Raw genomic sequence first — 25,955 nt, 5'->3', positions numbered from 1 at the left:
GGAAGTAGCCATCAGAAGATGGGTACACTGTGGTCATAAAGGGATGGACATGGTCAGCAACAGTACTCAGGTAGGCTGTGATGTTGACACGGTGCTCAATTGGTACTATTGGGCCCAAAGTGTGCTAAGACAATATCCCCCCCACCATTACACCACCAGCCTGAACCATTGATACAAGACAGGATGGATCCATGCTTTCATGTTGTTGACGCCAAATTCTGACCCTACCATCCAAATGTCGCAGCAGAAATCTCAGAAAGACTCAGACCAGGCAACGTTTCTCAATCTTTTATTGTCCAGTTTTGGTGAGCCTGTGTGAATTGTAGCTGACAGGAGTGGGACCCGGTGTGGTCTTCTGCTGCTGCAGCCCCTCCGCCTCAAGGTTCGACATGTTGTGCGTTCAGAGAGTGGTTATTTGAGATAGTATTGGCCATTCTCCTCTGGCATCAACAAGGCATTTGCGCCCACAGACCTGTCGCTCACTGGACATTTTCTTTTTCGGACAATTCTCTGTAAACCCTAAAGATGGTTGTATGTGAAAAATCCCAGTAGATCAGCGGTTTCTGAAACACTCAAACCAGCACGTCTGACACCAACAACCATGCCACGTTCAAAATCATTTAAATCACCTTTCTTCCCCATTCTGATGCTCAGATTGAACTGCAGCAGATCACCTTGACCATGTCTACATGCCTAAATGCACTGAGCTGCTGCCATGTGATTGGCTGATTAGAAATTTGCGTTGACTAGCAGGTGGACAGGTGTACCTAGTAAAGTGAGCGTGAATCTAAATGAAAAGACAAATCTTGTAATCGATCGAAAAACAGCAGTATCACGTAAAGTCGCGTAATGTTGTCGTCATCGTGATGTAATCACGTGTCACCGGAAGTGCGCGTGCGCGCTAAGCTCGCCCTGTGCTGATGCAAGACGGTGGATGTGAACGGTAGCGTGAACCGTGTCAGCGATATCTAACAGCACGAGAAACAGCAACGTCCGATTCAGTCATCATGTCAGAGGACGAGGTATTGTGGTCGTCAGAGTCTCCTTTTTTTGTTGTTGTTGACAGTTGCGTGGAAATGTTCGGTTGTTGTGACTTCTGGCTTAGATTAAGAGCAGCTATGGTTGCACGTTTAGACGTCAGTGCGTGTTATTCCTAATTGTCTAAAATACAGAACATAAAGTACACGATACTCAGCATCGCTCGAGCAGTAAAAAGAGTCGAGGGTCAGTGTTGCTTAGTATTTAGTATTGTGTTGAGTCACGCTTGAGGAAATGAGCCTGGTGCGTTGTGCGTCCTCAGATTTTATTCGACCCCTCCACAACAAAGAAGAAGAAGAAGAAGAAGAAGCCCTTTATGCTCGACGAGGATGGAGATGCCGAGGAGACTCAACAGACTGAACTGAAAGAAGCCGAGCCCGAAGCAGCAGAGGAGCGAGAGCTGGATCCTGAAGATGATGAAGTCAAGAAAAAGGGTGAGGGGGTGCAAGTGAACCGTTTTTCTCGACTTTCATCTGTGGTCCTCAGCTAATGTTTCATGACGCTTTGATCCTCGCAGAGCCTTCGGATGATTTAGACGATCTGAACTTCTTCAACCAGAAGAAGAAGAAGAAGAAACAGAAGAAGGTGTTTGAAAACGACATCGAGGAGGGAATGAAGGTATACGTTTGTGAAGATGTTGCCGGGGAATGATGCAAAGCTCATGAAATGTTTGCCATAAGTGACCGTATCTGTGTGATTGCACTGGGCCCACTTCATCTTTGACTGTTGTGCTAACACTTTAAAAAAACTAACACGTCTTCGTAATCGTCAAAAAACATCTTTTCTTGTTCAAGAAAGCGTTTCACTTACACTTCACAATAGTGAAAAAAAGATCATCACAACTTACGTTTCATAAAAACTTTATTTGTCGTTATTTAAAGAAATGGGACTCCCTTTTATAGTTTATCTACTAATAACTTAAACCTTTATATTAATCATGATAAAATGCACTTAATGTATATATGCGTGTTTTTACATATGTTAAAAATACCTGTTTAATTGTATCTGTAATCATTTCTGTGGTTGCCTTTTTTTTTGACATAAGTACATAGTTAATGTAAAATGGGTCCATTACTTTTTTGTATTTTCTGGCATGATTATTATTATTATTAACCGCTAATGTGACGTCTGTTGAGCTCATTTTGTTGTATTGGTTCTTCTAAAGGCTTTTGGCTCTTTTCATGTTATTTTTGGCCAGGAGCTGAAAATCGAGGGAGAGCAGCAGGAAATGGTGGAGGACGATGAGTTTGATCTGATGCTTCCGACTAAAAAAAAGAAGTCAAAAAAAGTGGAATTTGTTGAGGAGAGTGATACAGTGGAAAAGGACGATGGTATGAACACATGCTTCATAAAATGAGTGCGCCGCATGACATTATTTATTAACCCTTTTCAAATAGTAGGAGTTTGAAGAGAAAGACAAATATTCTGTCTTGCCATCTTTCAATTATTGTTGTCATCTATAAGCCGTGTGCAGCACAGCTACTGTTACACAAGATAACATCCACCTTTTTCCTGATGTGAAAGTGGGCTAAGCTATTTAAAAAAAAAAAAAAAAACGGGTGTAGCTTCCGGTCTCAAGAGTTTTTGTCTCTTCATATTGAAGATTGGTATGTTGTACTGTCTTGAACACACTGGTGTCTGGTATAAACAGTTATATTCATATATATATATATATATATATATATATATATATATATATATATATATATATATATATATATATATATATATATATATATATATATATATGTGTATGTATGTTCAGAAAAAAATATTTTCTTGGTTACGATTAAACACCTGATTGCGTGAATTCCTCCTCTGTATTTTTCTGCAGTTGTCGAGGATAATAAAAGCACAGATGGCATCACATTCAGTTCACAGTCGGGCCCAGCATGGGCCGGTTCAGAGAGAGATTACACCTACGATGAGGTATGATGATTATTCATACCACGAGCGGTCCTTCTTTTTCCTCACACGTCTGACGTGCTTCTACCCCGTGCTAATGGAATAATCATTATTTTAATTCCTGCATCTTTGTAGCTGCTGAGCCGGGTGTTTAACATCATGAGGGAGAAGAACCCTGATATGGTGGCAGGGGAGAAGAGGAAGTTTGTGATGAAGCCTCCTCAGGTGGTCCGAGTTGGGACCAAGAAAACATCTTTTGTCAACTTCACTGACATCTGTAAACTGTGAGTATAAACATTAGGTAACAAATGATGGAGGGGTCAGTTCCAAGGCCTTACGCTCCTACCAGTTAATCTGATGCAGGCATGGTTTTTAATTACTGAATTAAATTTAGAGTGACGCAACTGTACTAAAATCTCAAAGTAAATCCTTCCTAAAAGGACAAAACGAACGTTTGGCTAACATGGCTGCCGAATCAAAATCAAGTGCAATAAAATGCAAAAACCATAAGTCTCTTGAAATATTTTAAAATTGTTTTTTACAACAAGACATGCTTATTTAAGATTGTAATTTGTGTTTATTATTAACTGAAGAATATTTTTTATTAATGCATATTAAAAAAAATAAACAGAAACAATTATTTTTATATGGTAATTTATTTATATATATATATATACACACACACACATACATATATATACACATATATATATACATGGACATTTGTCATTGTCACTGACCCATATATGAATATAATCAAACCTGCCACTTCTTGTTTATCTGTGTTATTGTATCTGTTAAATTCTTGCATGTTTTCATCTTCAGCTTGCATCGACAGCCCAAACATCTTTTGGCCTTCCTGTTAGCCGAGTTGGGAACGAGGTGAGCTTCTAATTGCGTCTCCAGAGTTCTGTCAAATGTGAAATGGTGATTTCTCCCGTAATGCAAGCGATGTCTTCTTGCTTCTAGTGGATCCATAGATGGAAACAACCAGCTTGTTATCAAGGGACGCTTTCAACAGAAACAAATAGAAAATGTCTTGAGAAGATACATAAGTAAGTCAAATATTTTGCACGTATGAATTTGTAGTTGGTGTACAAATACCAGATCTACTAACTATAATACTTATTTTTTGCTATTTTTGTGTTTTACAGAGGAATATGTGACTTGTCACACTTGCCGCTCACCCGATACAATTCTGCAGAAGGACACACGTCTCTACTTCCTGCAATGTGAAACCTGTCACTCGCGCTGCTCTGTAGCCAGCATCAAGACCGGCTTCCAGGCCGTCACCGGCAAGAGAGCCCAGCTTCGAGCCAAAGCCAACTAACACAAGCGTCCTGTCCCGGCCTCTTCCCCAGACTGATGCTCTGCCCCTCTGGTTGACGACTGTCCTCGTTGCTCTCCTCTGAAGCGCAGGGACCCACGGCTCGGAGTGAACTGTGGAGGTTTTTTGAGCATCATCTCTATTAATAAATCTGACTCTGAAGCTAGAAGGCTCGCAAACAGGCTGCCTCTGATTTGCTTGTCTTTCTCCAGAATTTTTTTTCCCCGTGCATTTAGCATACCTGATAACCAGAGCATATGTCTATTTGATATACTTTCAGATCAGTATTTGTTTTTCTGAAAAAATACAGGGATATTATTGGATGGAAAATGAAAATAATTTCGCAAAATGAACCGCAGCCTTTTATATGGGACTTTGTTTTATCGAAGGAAAACCGAATCTCTTAGTCACTGACGGTCAATGCACAGGAATGCAAGGATGGACTGGATCCAAGCGAGTGTTTCGTGATCCAGTGAATCTCCTCCGATCTCTAGAAAATGAGAACATGTAATTACACAGATTACAGATTGCACTGATTTCTTCGGTAGAATATTGGGCAGCAGATGTTTGGGCATGTTTGCAGTGCTTAGATGGAACTGAAAGCTTTTTGTTGGCATATTTGAAATTGGATTTTTTTTTTTTTTTTTTTAAATAAAAACAATGACTAAAGGTTTCAGTTTTGTGTTCTTGTGTCTTGCTTATTGACGCGTGTGCAAATGTTTGAGTCTGTAAATTTATTTTTTTATTAACAAGGACAAAGGCATTTATGTTTCAAAGAATTAATTTTTTTTTTTTTTTTTACATTTTATTCAAAGAATCCTAAAAAAAGAATGTGTCCAAGGGTGCAAACGTGGCACCTTTCTGTGAAATCCGCTGTTTTCTCCTTGAAATCGGTCATCTGAGTGACTCGAGTAGATCTGTTAAAAGAAAAAAAACCCCACCTTTTTCACCCCTGACGAATTTTCAACATTAATTTATAAAAGGAATGTTGCTTAAGCAGCTAATTTGCATGTTATAATGTCTTCTGAAGATTCATGTGACTCTAAAGTTGTGTAATAATGCTGAAAATACCAACTTGGATCACAGGAGTAAATGACACTAAAATGGAGAACAGTAAACTTAAAATTGTAAGAATATTCCGATTAGACCGTTTTGGGTGAACTGAAGATCAATATTTCAACTAAAAGCTCTTGAGGAGCTCTTTCTGCCGCAAAAGGACACAAGTACTTAATAACTTTGGAGTTACTCATTAGAAATTAACAGACTTGACACTGAACATACTAAACCTGTTAGTGCCAGATGTATGCCCTCCTGTAAGGTTGGTGAAATTTCACTTGCGCCCTACTGGTTCTCACCCCTGGTTTTGTTCTGATTTCAGTATATTAGAGATTAAACTGCAGTAGGCCTATTACTCCGGTGCCTGTTTTACCAGAGTAAAACTAGCCCCCCTTACCTCTCTCACGTGAGAATGTGCTTCACTGATATCAGCTGGCCTCAAGGACCGACAACTTTGATCTACGCTGTCATTTTTGCAGGAAATGTGTCGCTTATACTTGTACAGTGGCATTTGCAAATAGACACAATGCTAAAGAAGTTCAAAAGCCAGAGCTAAAAACACAAACGCTAATACAAATGCTTAATGTTTTTAAACGTGTTTAACTCGTAATTGCTTTAACAGTGGTTCCTTGCGACAGTATTTGTCTATCTTGGCATTTTCACGATGTTAAATCTATCTTACATAATAATAATGATAAAAAAAAAAAAAAAAAAACTTTCAGGCGGTGGGAACGGTTTGCAGGAAGCGGAAGTGTCACTAAGCGGAAGAGGTACTGCCCAGAACAACCGAAGAGCGAGGCGGAGGACGGGGACCCGATTTGTGTCTTTTTAACGATTAAAGTCAGACTAAACGCCGTTCACAACGTGAGTGTATTTCCTTTCTTCGCCCCGTCGCTGTTCGCGCGTCTCACGCGGCACGCTTCCGTTGCGCCGATCGCGCGAACGATCTCGTGCTCCGCTCTCGCGGCCAGCGGAGGGATTTAGCAGGTTGCTAAGCGCTTCGGGCCTCGCTGTCTGTCAGACGCGCTGAATCGTTACAATGAAACATCCGAAACCGCCGCCGGCGTCTTGTGTTAGACAACAGTACACCGTTAGCAGTGCCGTTTAGGAGGTTGAGGACCGTTAGGTATTATCGAGGATGTTCGTCCTTCGAGTGAAAGGATGTGCGGTTAGCGCGCTAGCTCGTGTCCGCGGAGCCCGAGTTCAATTGAATCGATCGGCTGAAAGTCTCGACCGAGAAAAGGACAAATTATGAAGTCCTCGCCGCAGTTCGATTATTTTAGCGACGGCCTGGATGTTCCGTTTTGTTTAGTGAAATAGTATTTGATTTAATATTTAGTCGCTGCTCGCGCGTTGGTTTGCCTCTAAGCGGGCCTTGTTGAATATGACAAGTGAGTGTTTAACATGGTTGGTAACGTTAGTGCGTTACAATTTTTTGACCGTTTCTTAGATCGTAAACCAATTATCACTGTGTTTTTGTGATCTATATCATTCGACTCCGATTCACAATCGATTTAATTTCGATTCATATGATTATATATAGTACATGTGAGTGTTTTTCTTCAAGAAAATATCTTTTGAAGCAATGCTGTGAAATGTATAGAGAACCCTGTCAATTATTACGTTGATATCATATCAAAGAGTGCAAACTGTTCAGTTCAATTAATGTTAATTTTTGACAGGGTCTTCCTCACTGACAATATACGACCATACAAAATACTCTGCTCTAGAGATCATTTTTGTAGCTAACTATTGAGTTTATGGAAATTAAATGGCTTTTCTGAGGTGTAAAAGCAACTGACTTTTTCTTTGTTCTTTATCGACGTACTTCTGTGGTTAAAACACAGATTTTATGGTCACATATGAGACATGGTGTGTTTCGATAACTTCAACACAATGTTCATAAAACTGTATTTTGTGCCGTTAACAACTAATCAAGTTCAGTTCATGCTTCACCTTAATTTGTGGTTCAAATCTGTCATGCAATATTAAAGTGTCTCTCAACTGTGTTTATTCTTTTAATTGCATGATTAAAATTCGAAAGCTGACACATTGTTTATACCGCAAGTAATAATTTATTGAACTTATGAAATCGCCCAACGACGTAAACCAATAGCAAACTTAGATTTGAGAATCAATATCAGTTGATAATAAAGATAGATTAAAAAACGAATTAATTCTCACATGTACTCCTGTCTGATTTGCAGTCTAAAAATGGACAAGAGTGACCTGGTGCAGAAAGCCAAGCTCGCCGAACAGGCCGGGCGCTACGATGATATGGCAGGAGCCATGAAGTCCGTTACCGAGGGCGGCGTGGAGCTTTCCAACGAAGAGCGCAACCTGCTGTCTGTGGCGTACAAGAACGTGGTGGGCGCCCGCCGCTCCTCCTGGCGCGTGATCTCCAGCATCGAGCAGAAGACCGAGGGGAACGAGAAGAAGCAACAGATGGCGCGCGAGTATCGTGAAAAGATCGAGAACGAACTGCAGGACATCTGCAATGATGTGCTGGTATCTGCTCTTCTTTCTCTTCTTTCTCTTTCTCTTTCGGTATTGAAAGTGTAAGGCTTTTCACCGTGTTTGACCACAAGTATGAGCCTTCCTGATGATCCCAACCTCTCTTAACAGGGTCTTTTGGAGAAGTTCCTCATTCCCAATGCTTCTCAGGCAGAGAGCAAGGTGTTTTACCTGAAAATGAAAGGCGATTACTATAGATACTTATCTGAGGTTGCATCTGGAGAATCCAAGACCAGTAAGTGCATTGTATGCGTCTCTGTCTGTCTGTCGTTTTTCTGTTCTGTCAGACGTTTCAGTGTTTCCCATACATTGATGCATTTATGCAATACCGACACTGACCGTCACAAAACGATTAGAACACATTTGCCTAAAACTCATGCAGGAATTATGATATGGTTGGATTCAATTGCAGAGGTCTGTGATTAGTTGATTAAAGAGTGCTGCATTTTTCACTGAAGGGAACCGACTGTCTAGAAAAGTATCATATGTGATCAAGTGTGTATGAAGTGTGGCATTTTCTTGCAATGCCTGTAAAGTAGCATTACTGGTGAAAGCAGCTCTGTTTCTGTAGTTTTCAATAGTGCCACCTACCGACAGAGAATGAATTAGCATTTTTAGTCAGCCTGCCTGCTGTTTTAAGACCAGTGCGAATGTATGCAGCTAACATAAAAACGTGGAGAGCGTTTAGGCTAAATGATGTTAACTATTTTAACTCTGATGCATAATGTCTGCTCCTTCAATGTTTAACTTTTCATGGGGGGAAATACAGCAATAAATAAAGGTGTAGGTCTATCTGTCTGTCATTCTATCTGCTGTTATATTTTTCTATGTATTATTTATCTTCCTGCCTGTCATTTACCTGTCTGTCTATCTGTATTAGTAGCAGTATGTAAACTCTGTTCAGCTCAAACATTAAGAAGTGGTTTGTTGCCAAACCCTGAACAGTATGAAATTTTTTGGGTGTTGATTTCGGTCCAAAAAAAGCTTATATCTGTCTGACCATCTTTGACATGATTATATATATTTTTTAATGTAATCAAGATCAACCTTTTGTTCTTTCAGCCACGGTTGAGAATTCTCAGAAAGCTTATCAAGATGCTTTTGAGATAAGCAAGAAGGAAATGCAGCCCACACACCCTATACGGTTGGGTCTTGCCCTCAACTTTTCCGTTTTTTACTACGAGATCCTCAACTCTCCTGAGAACGCCTGTCACCTCGCTAAGACGGTTGGTGCCTTTTTAAACACTAGAAGAATAAGGGGCTGTCCACACAGGAAAGGTTCTTGTATTTAACTCGATTTGGACACCGTTTTTAAAAGGTTGCTTCACCCCAAAATGCAAAATTTGGTTATTTATCATTTACCCCCATGTTGTTCCAAAGCTTGGTTCGTCTTTGAAACACAATCAAAGATATTGTAGATAAAAATCGGGAGGCTTGTGACTGTCCCATTGACTGCCAAATAATTACCACCAGTCTGAATGCTTCATCTGCCATCAGTGGTTCAACCCTAAAGCCATAAAGCTACTCGAGGTGGAGTAACCCTTCAACCGAGAGACCACACGGGCGCCAAAGATGCCCATCTCGTGCATGTACACATGTAAAACTATAAAAAACGAGAATGTGTCCGTGGACAGCCTTTTATGCTTCATCATATAGAAGTGTATTTTATTTTCATGCAAATCATGACTACAGTAAACATCGTTCCAGTACAGTGTATTTGTCTGATTCAACGCAAATGAGAAAACCAGAATCTCTTTAACAGGCTTTTGATGAAGCCATTGCTGAGCTTGACACTTTAAACGAGGACTCCTACAAAGACAGCACCTTGATCATGCAGCTTCTAAGGGACAACCTCACTGTAAGTACATTCTGCGCGCTCTCTTATATTTCTGTCTCGGTGCTTTGTTGGCTCATGCATTGTATGCATCCTCATGTCGCAGCTTTGGACGTCAGAAAACCAGGGCGAAGAAGCAGGCGACAACGAGAACTAGGGGAGCCGCGCTGATCCCCAAACACCCACACACATCCACCTTAAATACACAAATGGCTTCCACCGACCCTCCCACCTCATTCCACCCTACAGCACCCGCCCCTCTCCATCCAGTTCCCAGCCCCGCTCCCCTATACCTGTACCATATGATGATCAGCACCCGCAGGAAGACGCTCGGCGAAGCCCCCGTGGCTGGGAGGGGGGTGGGGGTGGCTCACAGGGTGACATGCTGACATTAGAGCAGGTCCACTCATTTTGTTTGTGAATTTAACGTGTACTGATTATCAAACCCTGTCCTTTATGCATGTCTGAGTGACTGTAAGAGTGTGTGTGCTGCTAACGGAGAGTAACAGTGTGTGTGTGTGTGTGTGTGTGTTTGAAAGTGAGAGTGAGTGTATTGGGGATCGGGGGTTGTGAACTCTAATCGTCCTTCCTGATAATTCCCTTTGTTCCACTTTAGCTGGTTGTGCATTTTTCATCCTCCTTTTTTTTTTTTTTTTTTTTTTTTGTTACGATCATATTTTTTTTAGTATAATTCATCGGTATTTACAGGTTTTATTGTATGGTTATTAAACTGGCAGTTTATTTTCACCAAATACAGAGTATGTCTGAGATCTCTGCTTTCTTGTGTTCGATTTTGTGCTTTATCAATGCCATATCCATAAACGCAAGCATTTCAAACCCTTTGAAAGAGGACACTGAAGTGTTTAGAACTAAATTAAGTGGTAATAACTTAAATGACTAAAGCTAGCTTTCTCTTTCTGCTCCGACTTACTGTGTGAATACATTGAAGTACATAAATGCATATAGGCTTATAAGCCTACAATACAAACAAATGAGGTTAGACATTTATTTTACCTACAGAAGAAGTGATTATAAGGGTATATAGAGTATATATTTTTTTCTTTGCAAATCACCTTAATATAGTAGTTAGCAAGTTTTTGCAACTGATGTTTAGAGCCTGCTCCACTCCATGTACTAGAACCAGAAACAGCGTGCTGAAAATAAGTTGATATTTTATAGTGATCTGTTTGTTGAGAAGAATGAATGAAAAATGTTTATATCTACTATTTGCTGCTTATATTTAGTAGGTAGTTTAGCTATAGGGATGTAGAATAAGGTCATGTAATATGCTCTTAATAGATTTTAAGGTTTCAAAAGATACATTTTTCTCACCCCTAATAGAAAAGAAAAAGAAAACTAGTCACCGTTCATAATATAAAAATAGTATTTAATTATATCCTCCTGAGAAATTGAATATTTTTTTTCTTCATATCACTACATTATTTGGAGTGTAAGAAAAAAAAAACAATTTTATCACCAAGTTTCAGGATTTTTTTCAGGAGTTTAATGCACAATCACGAAATATAATAAGACCTAGGAGAAGGTGACATGACCAAACGTCCAAACATCTGGTGTCCCTGAAAAGCCCTGAACGTGCTCTGTACAGGACGTTCAGGCTTAAAAATAAATATATATTCTACAATTTCGGTCAAATGCATGCTTGTTTCGCTGCTTATAAAACAATGCGCTTTGAATGCATTCATATTGCAACCACTTTCGTATCTAGCCTGTAAATACACTACATTGGCTACTCCGAGACAAAGTGTATTAGTGAAAACGGCAGTGCTGCTCGTGTCCTCCGCCATGTTTCAAGCGTCTGCCTGGAGATCTCCAAACAGGGGCGGGGACTGCACGCCGGAAGCTCTGCTATCAAGAGCCGCGTCCGAGCCGTATCGTAATCACGACACACCAAACTGTAAAAAGCGTTAAACACTTAAACGCTTCAGCTTGTGGACTTCAGAGCTCCCTGGATTCAGATTCGGCGTGAGCTCGCCTTCACTAAGAGCTTCGAGTGAAAGGTTAACGGGCAACCAATGAAAAGCTCCCAGCATGCCCCTCTCGTGATTATGATTAAATACGTACCGGATTTCGTGTTATTTCACACAAATATAAATACCGTTTCCACGCTTGCTTGCGTACGTATGTGTGTATCACTTGACAAGAAGCGTTTAACGTTAAAAAGCAAAGCACGGACTTAAGTGTGTCACCACCGTGCGGAAAGCTGTGTCTTGAATAGGAATAGACCTGCGTTAGCGTTAGATCTCCGATCCTTTCGGTAGAAAGAACATGATGATTGGTTTACTCACATTACGTTGTGAGACGCGCCGCCAGCTTACCTTGTTGCAATGGTGCGTAAACTATCTGATCCACAAAATTGTCAAATGATAATACAGATTTATTAATATTAATTACATAGACGATGCCATCTGTGAAAGATTGCATGTAGTTTTGCGTGCAACAATAATAATTTAAGTTGAGCTATGCTGTGTTTTCGCGGCTCAGAAGCGGCAGAGACACGAGGTTCATTGAAGTTTGTGTGTGTTTTTTATTTATAACGCGAAGCACTGTATTACTTGAAGTGATTTGTGCTTCCAGTCCTGTCAGTTAACGTAACTTTTTGTTTTACAAGAATAAAATACATTTTAAAACAGCTTATATTCAAGCAGCAGAAAAAAATAATAAGTTGCCAAACGCGGTTGCTTCAAGCTATTTTAATTCCTATGTTAAAAGAATAACCGGCTCTTTATTGTTAAAATGTCTGTTGGTAAAATACTTTATCCTAATGCTAAATAATAAAGTAAAGCTGGTTTTCGCGACAAATTATCTTTAAGGAGACACACGTCTCATTTGCAGAGCATTTGAAGGGAAATCCCAACATGATGCAAAAGGTTGATAAAAAATACGAGAATCAAAGCTTTATTTAGCACTTGTTAGCATTATATTTTTGCCATATTTTTACAAGAGGAAAGCAAAACAGCAGTAGATGCGTCAACAGTTAAGAAGTTTCAGCACTTTTAAAGCAGGCGAGATGCTTATAGACGACTGAAGAGGCCAGACCGAATGAACCTACTGCCTATGAAAACACACAGATATGAAGCTGGATGTTCAAAAGCATCAGTTTTCTCCCAGCATATTAATATTGTTTTGAAGTCATGACACGATATTCCTCAAGTAATTGTGTGAGAATTACACTTTATTAATCAAAACTGTCAGTTTGTGGGAAAAGGGATAAAAGCCATCGGAGTTCCTGCTTCTGAGTGTTCATTTATAGTGAATAAAAATGCAGCAGTATGCTTATTGGTATGCATTTCATGTCTGTTTAAAAAGTTATTGCCATGAGACCAGATTGTATAAATATTGACTCACCAGAGCTATAATTGTACTTTATTTACTTTTACATTATTATATTATGTTACTTCGAACATTTTCCATCTGCCCATCTTTTTATATATATATATATATATATATATATATATATATATATATATATATATATATATATATATATATATATATATATAATGTCATATTCACATAATTGATGTATTATCACATGCTTTACTCTGATGGTGTTTATGTAGCTCTTTTGAACACACAACCATCGTGTTACTTTCTATTGTCACTAGTGTCAAGGTAGACCAAGTTTGGCTTGTTTGCTAGCGTTTGTTATCATGGTTATTCCCTGTTTGATTAATTAATGTCTCCTTACTTTCACCGGCTTGTATCGCTGCATACTGAGCCTGTTTTCTGTCAGTCTTTGTTCCATCTTCATCACATTTTGCCGGTTGTTCTGTTTATAGTATTCTGTGCATATGTTATTAATTCATAAATATTGCACTTAATAACCTTGTCATATCACGAAAAGGCCAAATGATCTGATATTTTAAGAATCCCAGTGACCTTTGGGACAAGACGATCTGACTCTGCTGCCGTCTCGATGTAAACGGCTGGTTTTGTTTGCTCAGAAGAGAAAAACACATTGCTTCAACACACTATTTCAAAACACTATTTCCCTTTTCATGCTGTGAAGCTGCCTTGACACAATGTGTATTGTAAAGAAACGCTATATAAATAACGGTGACTTGGCTTAACTTTGATATACAGGTTTTTAAATAATAATCAGTGGGGCTTTTTGTTTTTTTTTTCTACAACATAATAAAAGATTGGGCTAAACTATGTAATATTGCTTTCGATTAAAAATGTTTCTTTTTTTAAACATTAATTAAAAATGCAATCAGAAGATATGTATCACACTGACCATTTTCAAAAAAAAATATTACAATGAATTTTAATCCAGAAATGAAAAAAAAAAAAAAAGAAATGATGCAAAAAAAACCAAGTTGACTGCAAACTTAACCTTAAAATAAATTCAGATGATTTTCATAATTCATACAGTATATTTGTTTTTAGCATGTGGTCTAATCTGTCATTCAGATTCAATACAGCACTGTTGTCCCTCAAATCTTATAATAAGTGAATTAAATGTGTAACATGTAGTTTGTGTGTATATAACAAAGGTTGACTTTTTTGCGACACCCAAAGCTTCCTCCCTTTTCTTACTGGCAGATATGTCCTGAGATAATGCTAAATATGCTAAATGCACAGTTTAATTCAAAATCTGAAATAAGAATTGATTTTAAATCAAAAGTAAAAACTTACAGGTAAATATGATGACACTGAGAGAGATCATGTTGTAAGGTCGAAATGTTGCCTCTGAAATTGCCATCGACTGAGTCCAGCCGTATTCATACAACTTGCTGTCTGATATTTAACACGTCATTGCTGACCTCCCGCTGACCACGAATAAAGGGAGTTCACTTCAAACTTATACCATAAAAGTCGACAATATGTTGCATATGAATATAATAATCCAAAAACTACTGCAAGCAGACCAGAACCTAGAAATCTAGGTGAAATGGTTTTGCACGAGCTTTAAAGGTAAATACATCCCTGGACTGCAATACATTTATTTCCCTTAATGAACTGTAACGCTGTGGGTGCAAGTTGTGTAACACTGCTGTGATGGTTATTTCTAACAGTCAGATGAATTGCAGCATTCATGGAAGAATTTAAAGTGATGCCAATTTATGTGGAAACTCACTGATGCTTTTTCTAAACATTTGTGCGTTTGAACTTTGTTAAACCTGCTTTAACTGCAGCTTGAATCATTGTTCAGTTCCCTCCATTCAGACTCTATCATCATACATTCAGAGTAAAGAAAGCTTTCCCATAACAAAGGAAAAACAAAGGTCATGACGCCGCAGCCAGGGCCCCACTGACTTCATACGAATACTAGCATTTTACACTCAAACAGTTTGAAGAGACCGGAGCAGAGGAAATTTCCAGGGAAGTATAACAGTAACATGCATCGCTGTACACGGACAAGGTCTACTGACTCAAAACATTTGACATGACTGACTGACACTGTTTTTTTAATGTTTGCACACTTAAATATGATCAGTAAGCCCCGGAGATGTACAGTCCAGGGGTCAGACAGGAAAAGTCCTGCCATATGTTAATTCCAGCCAAAGTCTTGAGCCAAATCCCGAGTCCTCAAAGATGATTAAGTGACTAATTAAATGATGATTGAGCGTTACTGATGAACACCTGCTTTTAATGAGAGTTACAGAGCATCAGATGGTGATGTTTTATTGGTTAAAATATAAAATGCTACCTTGGCTTAGTTGGGCTATTATTGGGCTACTGAACTATAAAAAAAAATAAATAAAAAAAAATAACACCTATATAATACTTCAATGTTTAATATCTGTTTCAACACTTATGATCCCCAGCAGTGCATGGTGGGGATTTTTTTAGCCAGTTACCCAGCATGAAGCATTTTTTTGGTCACCATTGCTGAGATTCATAAACTGCTTCTTAATGTCTGTATGTGTCTATATAACACTGATGTCCCAAAATATATATGTGTTACATACACTACTTTATAAATAATAGCTTTTTCTGCTCACGTGCTTTAACTTCAGAAGACTGGTTAGTTAAAACTTAGACAATAACATCTAAAAATAACCAAGCCTGATTAACTCATCACATAAAATCAACTAACAGCTTATGACTACATGACTCTGTCATTTCAATCTCTTAACAACACACACAGCATTTCAGAGAGAGATCATTGAAAAGAGAAGCTAAGGGATGAGCTCAACTAAAGCAATCACTGATCTCCATGATGGTAGCACCATTTAAAGCAATAAATTCTCATTGACAGCAGGTGTTCATCAGTAACGCTCAATCATCACTTAATTAGTCACTTAATTATCTTTGAGGACTCGGGATTTGGCTCGAGACTTTGCTTGTATCTCGAAAGGAATGAATTGGTTGAAATCAGCTGCTGAATTTATAGCTGGAATAAATATATGGCAGGACTTTTCCTGTCTGACCCCTGGACTGCACATCTCCGCTGCTTACTGATCGTATTTAAGTTTGCAAACATTAAAAAACATTTTGCCAATCAGTTGCCTCAACCTTTTTGAGTTTGTAGAACTTATCCGGGTTTACAGTGCGCTGTAAAAATAAATTAACGTAGAAAGCTGTAAATGAGAGTTATTTATTGGCACAGTTTTTTTAAAAGTGATAACAAACTAGTTCTCCCCTGGTCAGACTTGACACTTGATATGTCGGATGTTTTTTTCTTCCACGCTACGCTCAGTTACTACCGTGTAGACGAATCACGTCTGTTCTGACATGCTTGCTTCATTTTTGGGTTGTGCCGTTTTTTATCGTGCCTCTTAGTCAGAGCTGATATAATATTAAACGTGACTTTACTAACATTAAAAGTTACAAATGACCCGCTCTTATCATCCGATTGCGGTTGTATCTCTCTCTAACAGTGCATCTGAAACTATTGACTCCAATATTCTTTTTAATAGACTAGAAAACGATGTTGGCCTTATTGTAGATTCACTGGCATAGTTTACATCATACTGACCGTCATCAGTTTGTCGCAGTGAATGAAGAGGTATCATACCAATCACCAGTGCAGTATGGAGTACCTCAAGGCTCGGTACTAGAACCATTGCTTTTCACACTTTATCTGTTAGCTTTAAGTTACCTGTGGGAGATGTCATCAGAAAACACGGTGTTAACTTTAGCTGTTATGGTGTTGATAGTCACCTCTATATTTCTTCAGAGCCTGATGAACCACACAAATTTTCAAAAGTAATGGAATACATAGTTAATATATACATAACCGCAACGGTATTGCAGGGGGGCCGCCAGTTATTATCAATAGAAATAATAATATTGCTAATGTACGTAAAAATGTGTAGTAATAATTAAATATCATAATTAATTAAATAACAAAAAATAATAATAAACTGTTACTATGCGTTCACTATTCCAGGTCGTTGATTGGTTTAAAAACAACCCGCCGATTTAGGCTATGTAACATATTTTTGCTGCATACATGCCAAAACAGATGTAAACATGGATAAATGGTTGACAACGGGATCGCTGAAAAGGGAAAATACTTCATCTACAAGTAAGCGGGACACAGAAAAGACTCAAAATAAACCTAAAAGAAGAAAATATAGCAGCGAGTACCTAGCGCTAGGTTTCACATGTGTGGGAGCTCAGTTACTAACCCGACACAAATAACAGGTTCATTTAAATTTTTTTGCAGTGGGCCGCGGAAACATATGTGTTTGGTTGTGTGGGCTGTGAGTTAAAAAAGGTTGGGAACCACTGATCTAAATGAACAATGATTAGCCTTTCTATATTTTTTATCTAAAACTCGCTTTAAGACACACACATCATTGTCATTTGCAAAGCATTTATTGTATGGAAAACCCCACAAAATAGTGTATAAGCAAGGTCTATAGTAAAATTAATCATATAAGAATCAAAGACGCTGATTTCATCTGCACACAACAACTGAATCTGTATCAGTATGCTAGTATTCATCCATTACCCTTTTCTGCAAGAGGAAATATGGCAAATATATAATAAAAGACGTGTTAACAAATAAGAAGCAGACATTTTTGAGCACACCTAAAATAGAAGAGATGCTGATAAAGAGCCCAAATCCACAAGACCCGCCGTCGTTCTCTGCGAACACAAACAGGAGTGAGTTCACGGGTAAAACCCAAGCAGATTTCATCAGTAACTTATCCCTGGTCCGTACAGTAACACTTACACTGAGACACGCAGGAGTATGAGATGTACAGGTACTTGAATGTACCGACACACGGATCTGAGAAGACACTGTTGGAGGCCGAAACCGAGCAGCTGTCTTTTCCTTCGCATCTACACCGCAATAACATACACTTTCATGAAACAGACACCTAATTTTAAAACTTGTATTACAATTAAAGTCCTCACTGTAAAGAGAAAATGCTTAGACTAAGCCAGTGTTATCTGGTCTTGTGTTGTATTTCTGCAGGGTATATTACAAGTAAAAAAATCTTTAAATAAACTGACCCACTAGCGACTACTGAGTGTGAGTTTAAGGCGTAGCAGTCGGTTTTGGCGATCTGAGAAGCAGGACGTCCAGTAGAGCATGTGCTGCCGTCAGTCCGGCCGTAGTTAGCGCTTTGGATGTGAATGACCGTCCCCTCATCTGAAAACATTTTCACATTCTGTCATACGCCCTATAATGCATCGTTTAATCCAACATTAAAAATGAGACCAGAATACATACCACAGGTCAGGGAGCTTGTCTCGTGCTCACAGACCAAACTTGAACCTGAAGTAAACGGAGAGGTAAAGAAATAATAGTTTTTATTAGATTTGTGTACTGTGATGACTTTTAAAAGCCTATGAGTAGAAATGAGGAATAGTTTATTCCTGTCCTTTGCCTTGTAAAAAAGAAGTGCACTTAGTAATGAATGTGCACTTCTACAGTACAGTGTGTATTAGATAATATAATATTTAGTCACTCTTCGTGACGGTTTCTTAACACAAGTAGCCTATGCTTTGTTAAAATATCTCATTTGACCATTTGATTAAACTTCTTATGTCATATTTCAAAGATATCAGAAGCAATCATTAAATAGCGATGGACTTACAGTAAGTGGATAATAAAATACAACACTCTTAAGTCCAGCTAATTGAATATAATTTATAATTAATTTCCATTTAACTGTAATTAGCATACAATCAAATGTCAAAAAAACACCACATTACATTCACAGTACATTCTGCTGAAGTATATATATATCCATAAGAAGTGGCCTTTTAAAAATATACTTTTTGAGCATGCAGGAAAGAAATACATTTGAACTTTGACTTGCGTGCAGGACTAAATTAAGCTGTTGTTACAAAAGTCTCTTAATATGAATGATAATAAATACTCACGAACTTCATGTGGAAGACAAAAATAGGAGATAGCGAGGTACTTGTATGTGCCAAAGCATGGATCAGTGAAGACTGTATGTGTTGCAAACACCTCGCAGCTTTCCAGGCCGTTGCAGCTTTACGTGTCAAAAAAGGAAGGCTTGCATTAGTTTTTATATCTTCATCCTAGCTCTAATGTTAGCATTAAACATCATTTCTAAATGCCCCCTGAATGCTTTAAAAAACACATATCTATCTATCTGGCTATCTACCTACCTTTTGGACACAGGAGCCAGTGCATTCGGGGAGAAGCAGTTGGTGTTTTGAAGCTCACTGGAGGGACGTCCTTCAGAGCAGGTGGTTTTATCTGTACGTCCATAGTTCGCTGTATTTATCTGAATCCTACCATTTTCTACATAGGGATTAGAAATAGCATTACATAAAGAAATCCACGTGACTCAATGTCTTGAAACAAAGTGTGAGATGTGGAAAAATCGCTCACCACATTTTAAATAACTGTATCCGTAATGACAAGCCACGGTTGTTTCTGGAAGATGTCAGAAGACATTTACACAGAGAAGGAAATGATAGAGAAGTACATGACGAAGAGAGACAGAAAAAAGTTCAAACCTGCCGGGACGCAGATGTAATCGGTGGTGAAGTACTTATAGATGCCAAAACATGGATCTCTTGATGCAAGTCCTTGAGTGTTTACCTCACACTCTCTCAGTCCATTACACCTGTTTAAAGATCATGACATAACTAATATAATGAAATACACACTAGTAAGTAAGCAACAGAGTCATATTTCTACTCGCAACTCTTCTGTCTGGAGTCAAAAACAGAAACTGTTTACCGTTTAAAGACGGCAGGCACATCCATTGAACACTGAGTGTTAGATGTTTCTGATGGCGGTCGTCCAACGCTGCAGATCTGTCTGCTTGTGCGGCCACATGTAGCTGATTGTACACTGATCACACCGGCATCTGAACACAACAACAACAACATTACTTCATGGACTACTGTCAGCAACCACATATCAGATCAACTTGAGTACTGTGACGCGACAGCATCTTACCGCAGCTGAGACGCTGAACAAACCCGTCACACGTAACTACAGTCTCTGAAAAAGGAAAGCTTCAAAGTATTACTTTTCATTGGTAACACAGTGACAAACCACAGGGGAGATAATAATAAAATCCAGGTACTACAATGAAAAACGCTAACTAATAAAAATGAATGATGATAAATGTTATGCTTTTGGCTAGTTATGCCACATGGCATTTTATAACCTGAACTAATACTGTTAACAATAATAATTTAAAAACATATAGTGATATCGTCCCACCACAACACAACAACACTTTACAGTCTAGTAGCCTTTGCTTAACTACTGATAGTTGATGTGATTCATGGCTTACCTGCAGATATCAGCAATCTGGAGTTCAGGAGCACCACTGTAAAACAGCAACAGAAGATAAATGCTATGCACACTATTCACACTATTCTCAAACCTAAATTAAACCAGAACAGAGCCATGTGGATAGCTACAACCACTGCGCATCTGATTTTTTTTGGTTTAATCAGATAAAGAAACTTACGGCTGAGCAGACGGATGCTGAGAGAGAACATGATTCTGCCGTCACTGCTAGTCTAGCCTCTGATGAGTCGATCCCTATTTATACAGTTCAAATAGAAATCACTCTTCAAATGTTTTCTTAGTAAAGATATCCGTGCAAACACTTACTGTTATAGGAACTTCCTGGATATGAGTGCAAATATTTTCAAAGAAAAATTTGAAGTGAAAAAAACCGAGGAGCCGAGAAGCGACGCCGCAATCTGAACTGAGGCCTAAAACGTTGAGCCGGTCGTCGGCCATTTGCCTAAAACATAGAAACACATGCAGGCTCTGCTCGAAGACTGTAAAATCTTGTGAAGATCTTGCAAGCTCTGCAAATGTCTGCAAGAGGGGCGTGGGGTGCCAGGGGCCAGAGGAGGCCCCACTCTGAGTGGAATGAGCTCTGACTCCCCGCGGGGCACAGCTCACCTCCAGCCTGCAGGTTCACCACCTGATCTCAGAAAGGACTGGGGTGAACCTCGGGCACATCTCCAGGCCGGCGGCTCCAGGTAACGTGAGATTCAGCCGGACCAAACTCTAACCGGCGCCTGCAGGTCCCCCATCCTCTTGATGGAAGACGTGATCAGGAGTGATATTTCAGCTCAACTGAATCAAGCGCACTCAGTGATTTATGTTGTGTTGTCTGTATAAAAAAACAACTCTGAAAATAAAATACTTATATGACGACCACAGCAAACGAAAGAGCAAAGGATAGAGGCATAGGCCTAAACCAAATGCTGTACCATGATGTTTTCCCCCACAAAAAGTCTGAATGCCCTGGATATTGAGGGAAGTCCTTGATCAGAAACTCCTCCAGAGGCCGCGGCGTAATAAAAAGCGTGGGTATGTTTACATCCTGATGGGACGGTGTAGCATTTCTTGTCTCAGCCGTCTGGAAGCTGTCTACTAAAAGAGTCAAAGGCATCAGAGCTGAAGTGGAGAGGACAAAGAAACGGGTCTTCAGGAAGTTTTATTCGTCTACAGGCATCTTCTCATTATTTTTCCGACTCTTATCTCTTGAAAAAAATGGCTAGCAAAGTCATACATCGCTTCTCTATCAGAACTGTATTTCCTAAACTGTTTATTCTGAGTTGTGTTATATCAGTTATATCACTTTATTTACTGTAACATACTGATTTTAAAAAGCAATTAGTAACAATTAGTACATTTAGGAACTGTGCAGTCACCAAAACGCCTCCCATAACGCCTGTGATATATCACCTATCTGGCAAACACTGCATCTAGTTTTCCCCATATTTGCATGTTTAACCGGTATCTGTATCTTGCTGTCACATGCTAGATCTGACGGATATTGAAGTTGATCAATATTTATACAGTCTTATTATTGTGAAACAGGCTTTATAAAGCACCCTTTCTTTGCTTCAAATGCAATAGACAAACCCATCTAAAAGTAAATGGGTCAACTGCATATCTAGGAAATAATAAAAGCCTCAATAATAAAAGATTTTGTGAAACTACTTCAGAATGCTTTCTAAAAATCAAAATTAAAGCAGTGTATTTTTGAGTAGAATAGAGTGTTAGTCATTATATTATTATTAGTCATTATAATTTTGGTGTTTTGCAAGCAATATTTCATACGCTCGATCCAATAAAGCATGTTAGGACTCTGGCAAGTCAATATTTATACAATGTACTGTCAGTCAAAGTTAATAAATCACCTTTGTTTTTCCTCAAATATAGCCTTATTCTCCCTGAAACATGCTTGCAGGACGTGAATTGAATAAAGACATTCTCATCCGTGCAAACAAAATTAAGTGGCAACTGAACTGCATTTGTAACTGCGTGACCCAGTACACAAATCAGTGAAACATTTCCCTCGTCTTACAACCCATGAACAAGAGTTTCATCTGTTGCCACACAGGCAAAGTCCCATGCCTGCTGAGAAAAACCTGGGAAACCAGTGCAATCACTTCAACACTGTCCTACAAGAGTAAAATACTCGATTTATAAGATCTGTTTAAGTGTGACACTACTGTTACCTAGTGGTTAGTTTAAGTACTAGCAAACACACATACTTTCTATCACTGCATTACTGTAAGATGTTAAAATCTTTATCTCGTGTGAGGTGTTTGTTCTTGTAGTAAAGCACACTTTGTCGCGTTTGCTGGATGCTTATGCAAGCCTGTAAAGTTTAACGTTAGACTTTAAAATAATTTTTAAATACACGCTTTTGATTCACTTAAAGACTAAAAATGATTGTTTTAAATGCTCCTCATGTTATGTGATTTGTTTAATGCAGAATAGGTCTAATTTACCATAAGTTGCTCCAAGGCTGTTGCACTGGTGTTTAAGACACATTTTACTATTACTTTTTTTTTTGGAAATGTGTCCATTAAAATAATTGCAATAATGCATAATATAATATTTTCCACTGTAAAGTAACATTTTCCTCAACACTGTCAGCATTAAAAACAAGTACATTTCGCAAAAACAAACAAAACAAAACAAAAAAAACATTATTAAGGACAGTGCCTAAAAAAAAACAAAACTTTTTTGACTAATCTGGCTTGCTTGTTTTTACTCCTCGTTTATCACCGCTAGTATCGCGAGATTGCTTTTCTCGCGAGACGCAGTTTGGACGCTCATGTTGTTAATATGGCCGCCGCCTGAAACTTCCATGTGGTATTTATTTGATCACAAAAATAGTTGGTAGTAAATCACATTGTATCGGTGTAGCGGCGGAATTCATATATTTATTGAGGACCGCCCGAAGAAGCTGCCAGAATGCAACACGACGACGTAAGTAGAGCGTTTTAAGGAAAGCTCACGAAAACAGCGCATCGGTTCTTACTGACAAGCAACGCGGATAAATTCAATGTGATCTGGACTGAACCGAATGCGACTGAACCAGTAATAACTGAAACAAAAAAAAAACACGTGAACGTTCAGATTGCTTTTCAGTGTTGAATTTCCACACCGTCACCACCTCTGACATTGAATCGTTTGTCTTTTAAAGGTTATATGGGACCTTATCGGTAATAAGAGATTTTGTTCCTACAAAGTAAAGTAAGTGCACAGTACTACGCCGCTATAAACTGCCCTGTTCAGATGTTTCTCGTATGTATGTGGACGAACGTGTCGTCTAACTCTTTGATTTCTCGTCGTCTCTGAAGAACGAAAACCCAGCAGTTCTGTCGAAATGAATACAACAGCACAGGCCTTTGCAATCGCAGCTCGTGTCCTCTCGCCAACAGCCAGTACGCTACTGTAAGAGAAGAGAAAGGTACGAGAAGAGAAAGGTGGCCGGTTTTTCAAAACAAAATGTTTCAGAGTATTTATTTACTGATCATCCCGAGTGCTGTGTTTCCTCAGGCCTGTGTTACCTCTACATGAAAGTTATCGAGAGGGCAGCATTCCCGGCTCGCATGTGGGAGAAGGTAAGAGAACTAGACCCCTTCACCGTTTCCTGCCCTTCCCATGGCAGTGTTAAATAAACCCATGCTGCTCTGGCTCAGGTGAAACTGGATAGAAACTACGCGAAGGCTTTGGAACAGATTGACGAGAACCTGATCTACTGGCCGAGGTTCATCCGACACAAGTGCAAACAGCGCTTGACCAAGATCACTCAGTATCTCATTCGGATCCGAAAACTCACACTCAAGCGACAGTGAGTGTCTTTCTTACTTGCTTATGTTGTGATTGATTCATTTCGTCTCTCTTTAGTGAACGACCCAGCCCTGCATTAGATCCAGGTTGGATTCAGCATCATTTCTGCAGTCTTCAGTGACTCATGGTCCTTCAGAAATCTTTCTAATAGGCTGATTTGCCCGATATTCGATGTTGAAAACAGCACTGCATTGTTTTTTCTGGAAACTGCCATACAAGGATTGTTTAAACAGCATTAACGCAAGGCCCCTATATATAATCTCTTACATGAAGTCTGTTTAATTTACAGGAGGAAGTTGGTTCCGCTCAGTAGAAAAGTAGAGACGCGAGAAAAGAGGAGAGAGGTGGGTGACGTACTGATCCAACATGCATTCAATATATTCCCGTTTTTGTATTTTTTTTTAGTTTGAGCGTTTAAACAGGCCCCCCTTAGTTTTTAACCCATTCTTTTAAAAACTGACCTCTTTGCATCGAATGGGGAGTTAAATGTGTGTTGCTAATTTTTTTCATCTCACCAACAGGAAAAAGCTCTTATTGCTGCTCAGCTGGAAAATGCCATAGAAAAAGAACTCCTAGACCGTCTAAAACAAGGAACGGTACGGGCTTTTTTAGGACATCTTTTTCCTGCTTTTGTGCCAGATCAGTGATTTGCATTTAAAGTTTTGTTGTTGTTGTTGTTTTATTTCCCCCTTTGCTTAGTATGGAGATATATACAACTTCCCCATCCATGCTTTTGATAAAGCTATGGAGAAACAGGAAGAGGAGACCGAATCAGAGGAAGAGGAAGATGAAGGGGAAGAAGAGGTATTAGCTTCTCATAAGAAGTCTTTTATTCTCAAGGCTGCATTTATTTTTGTAAAAATACAGTATAAAATATAAATACAATTTAAAGAAAACAACTTGTACACTCTTAGATGGGGTTAATTTTAATTATTATTATTATTATTAACATACGCAATCTCATTTCTGTCTTTCAGGAGTCTGGAACGAGAGAATATGTTGCTGATGATGACTTTGAAGAGAGTGATCTCAGTGATTTTGAGGTAATATTTTAATCTTTAAACAATGTTTAGATTTTTTAAATGAAATTTTTCTCTCATAGACTGACACTTTCAACCCTGATCATGTTTTACAGGATATGAACAACCTGAAGGACAGCAGTGACGAAGAAGAGGATGATGAGGAGGAATGCAGCGAGGAAGAGGAGTCTGAAGAAGAGTTAGAGGAAGAGAAGACCAAGGCCAAATCGAAAGGAAAGGCTCCGCTCAAAGGCCCAATCAGGAAGAAACGGGCCTATGTAGAGATAGAATATGAGCAAGAGACAGAACCAGCTCAGAAAAGCAAGGCCACATAAAGACTGGACTGCAGAGTAACTCTCTGCGTGGAACATTTTCAATCCATGAAACCTGATCGTTGATATAACACCTCTATTCAGTATCAGTGTACGCCGGTGTGTGTGTGTATTTGTACGCTCCTCTCCAAATCTCTAATGTGGGATTGTTTGTACATTGAGATCTCATCCGTACTTATGCTGCTGCAAGCGTAAGTGTTTTATAAAAAAAAATGTTCCATTGTGTAATAAACTTTATTTGAAATGGCATGCATGCACATTAAGTAGTGTGTGTTAGTTTGACCGTGGCTGGCGTTCTAAAGTTAAAAACCTTTTTCTATAGATTTTCTTTAAGTTTAATTAGTATTAAGTTGTATCCAGTGTGAGTCACTGGCTTTTTTCAGATAAAAAAATA

The 25,955-nt window shown here is 38.8% G+C and overlaps 4 protein-coding genes and 1 non-coding gene across 5 annotated transcripts; 4 read left to right on the top strand and 1 right to left on the bottom strand.

The window, feature by feature from the left end:
- Positions 1 to 862: 862 nt before the first annotated feature.
- Positions 863 to 4,943, top strand: LOC122350494 (eukaryotic translation initiation factor 2 subunit 2-like). The gene is made up of 9 exons (XM_043247019.1): positions 863 to 1,022; positions 1,301 to 1,472; positions 1,556 to 1,656; positions 2,237 to 2,369; positions 2,873 to 2,967; positions 3,079 to 3,227; positions 3,769 to 3,825; positions 3,913 to 3,998; positions 4,098 to 4,943. Exons 1-9 carry the CDS (start codon positions 1,008 to 1,010, stop codon positions 4,271 to 4,273), a joined length of 984 nt encoding a protein of 327 aa, XP_043102954.1. The 5' UTR covers positions 863 to 1,007; the 3' UTR covers positions 4,274 to 4,943.
- Positions 4,944 to 6,043: 1,100 nt separating this feature from the next.
- Positions 6,044 to 10,442, top strand: ywhabb (tyrosine 3-monooxygenase/tryptophan 5-monooxygenase activation protein, beta polypeptide b). Its single transcript, XM_043247020.1, has 6 exons — positions 6,044 to 6,190; positions 7,534 to 7,834; positions 7,952 to 8,075; positions 8,903 to 9,066; positions 9,603 to 9,698; positions 9,781 to 10,442. The coding sequence occupies exons 2-6, from the start codon at positions 7,541 to 7,543 to the stop codon at positions 9,829 to 9,831; spliced, it is 729 nt and encodes a 242-aa protein (XP_043102955.1). The 5' UTR covers positions 6,044 to 6,190; positions 7,534 to 7,540; the 3' UTR covers positions 9,832 to 10,442.
- A 1,498-nt stretch (positions 10,443 to 11,940) lies between these two features.
- Positions 11,941 to 12,041, top strand: LOC122351134. Its single transcript, XR_006251697.1, has one exon. It is a non-coding gene; the product is annotated as a small nucleolar RNA U13 (small nucleolar RNA).
- A 5,405-nt stretch (positions 12,042 to 17,446) lies between these two features.
- LOC122350589 (L-rhamnose-binding lectin CSL2-like) lies at positions 17,447 to 20,704 on the bottom strand. The gene is made up of 12 exons (XM_043247208.1): positions 20,567 to 20,704; positions 20,387 to 20,422; positions 20,044 to 20,088; positions 19,822 to 19,951; positions 19,596 to 19,705; positions 19,468 to 19,512; positions 19,242 to 19,377; positions 18,987 to 19,102; positions 18,331 to 18,375; positions 18,111 to 18,249; positions 17,827 to 17,936; positions 17,447 to 17,738 (listed from the first exon to the last, which is right to left on the bottom strand). Coding segments are annotated over exons 1-12 (945 nt in total). The 5' UTR covers positions 20,598 to 20,704; the 3' UTR covers positions 17,447 to 17,736.
- Positions 20,705 to 23,163: 2,459 nt separating this feature from the next.
- mak16 (MAK16 homolog (S. cerevisiae)) lies at positions 23,164 to 25,810 on the top strand. The gene is made up of 10 exons (XM_043247209.1): positions 23,164 to 23,343; positions 23,561 to 23,610; positions 23,718 to 23,827; positions 23,917 to 23,981; positions 24,060 to 24,211; positions 24,500 to 24,554; positions 24,732 to 24,806; positions 24,910 to 25,014; positions 25,188 to 25,253; positions 25,346 to 25,810. Exons 1-10 carry the CDS (start codon positions 23,329 to 23,331, stop codon positions 25,562 to 25,564), a joined length of 912 nt encoding a protein of 303 aa, XP_043103144.1. The 5' UTR covers positions 23,164 to 23,328; the 3' UTR covers positions 25,565 to 25,810.
- Positions 25,811 to 25,955: the final 145 nt, after the last annotated feature.

The sequence above is a fragment of the Puntigrus tetrazona genome, chromosome 8 (genome assembly GCF_018831695.1).
Source record: "Puntigrus tetrazona isolate hp1 chromosome 8, ASM1883169v1, whole genome shotgun sequence".
Taxonomy (NCBI): domain Eukaryota; kingdom Metazoa; phylum Chordata; class Actinopteri; order Cypriniformes; family Cyprinidae; genus Puntigrus; species Puntigrus tetrazona.
Note: the sequence above shows the minus strand (reverse complement) of the source record. Positions and strands in the feature narration are given on the sequence as shown.

Coding starts and splice junctions, on each gene's coding strand:
- LOC122350494 (XM_043247019.1), top strand. Junction 1,657..2,236: donor ACATCGAGGAGGGAATGAAG/GTATACGTTTGT, acceptor ATTTTTGGCCAG/GAGCTGAAAATCGAGGGAGA. Junction 2,968..3,078: donor GAGATTACACCTACGATGAG/GTATGATGATTA, acceptor GCATCTTTGTAG/CTGCTGAGCCGGGTGTTTAA.
- ywhabb (XM_043247020.1), top strand. CDS start 7,541: ATGGACAAGAGTGACCTGGTGCAGAAAGCCAAGCTCGCCGAACAGGCC. Junction 7,835..7,951: donor ACATCTGCAATGATGTGCTG/GTATCTGCTCTT, acceptor CTCTCTTAACAG/GGTCTTTTGGAGAAGTTCCT. Junction 8,076..8,902: donor ATCTGGAGAATCCAAGACCA/GTAAGTGCATTG, acceptor TTGTTCTTTCAG/CCACGGTTGAGAATTCTCAG.
- LOC122350589 (XM_043247208.1), bottom strand. CDS start 20,597: ATGTTCTCTCTCAGCATCCGTCTGCTCAGCC. Junction 20,089..20,386: donor CAGATTGCTGATATCTGCAG/GTAAGCCATGAA, acceptor TTCCTTTTTCAG/AGACTGTAGTTACGTGTGAC. Junction 19,952..20,043: donor TGTTCAGCGTCTCAGCTGCG/GTAAGATGCTGT, acceptor TGTTGTGTTCAG/ATGCCGGTGTGATCAGTGTA.
- mak16 (XM_043247209.1), top strand. Junction 23,611..23,717: donor TTTTGTTCCTACAAAGTAAA/GTAAGTGCACAG, acceptor TCGTCTCTGAAG/AACGAAAACCCAGCAGTTCT. Junction 23,828..23,916: donor TACTGTAAGAGAAGAGAAAG/GTACGAGAAGAG, acceptor GTGTTTCCTCAG/GCCTGTGTTACCTCTACATG.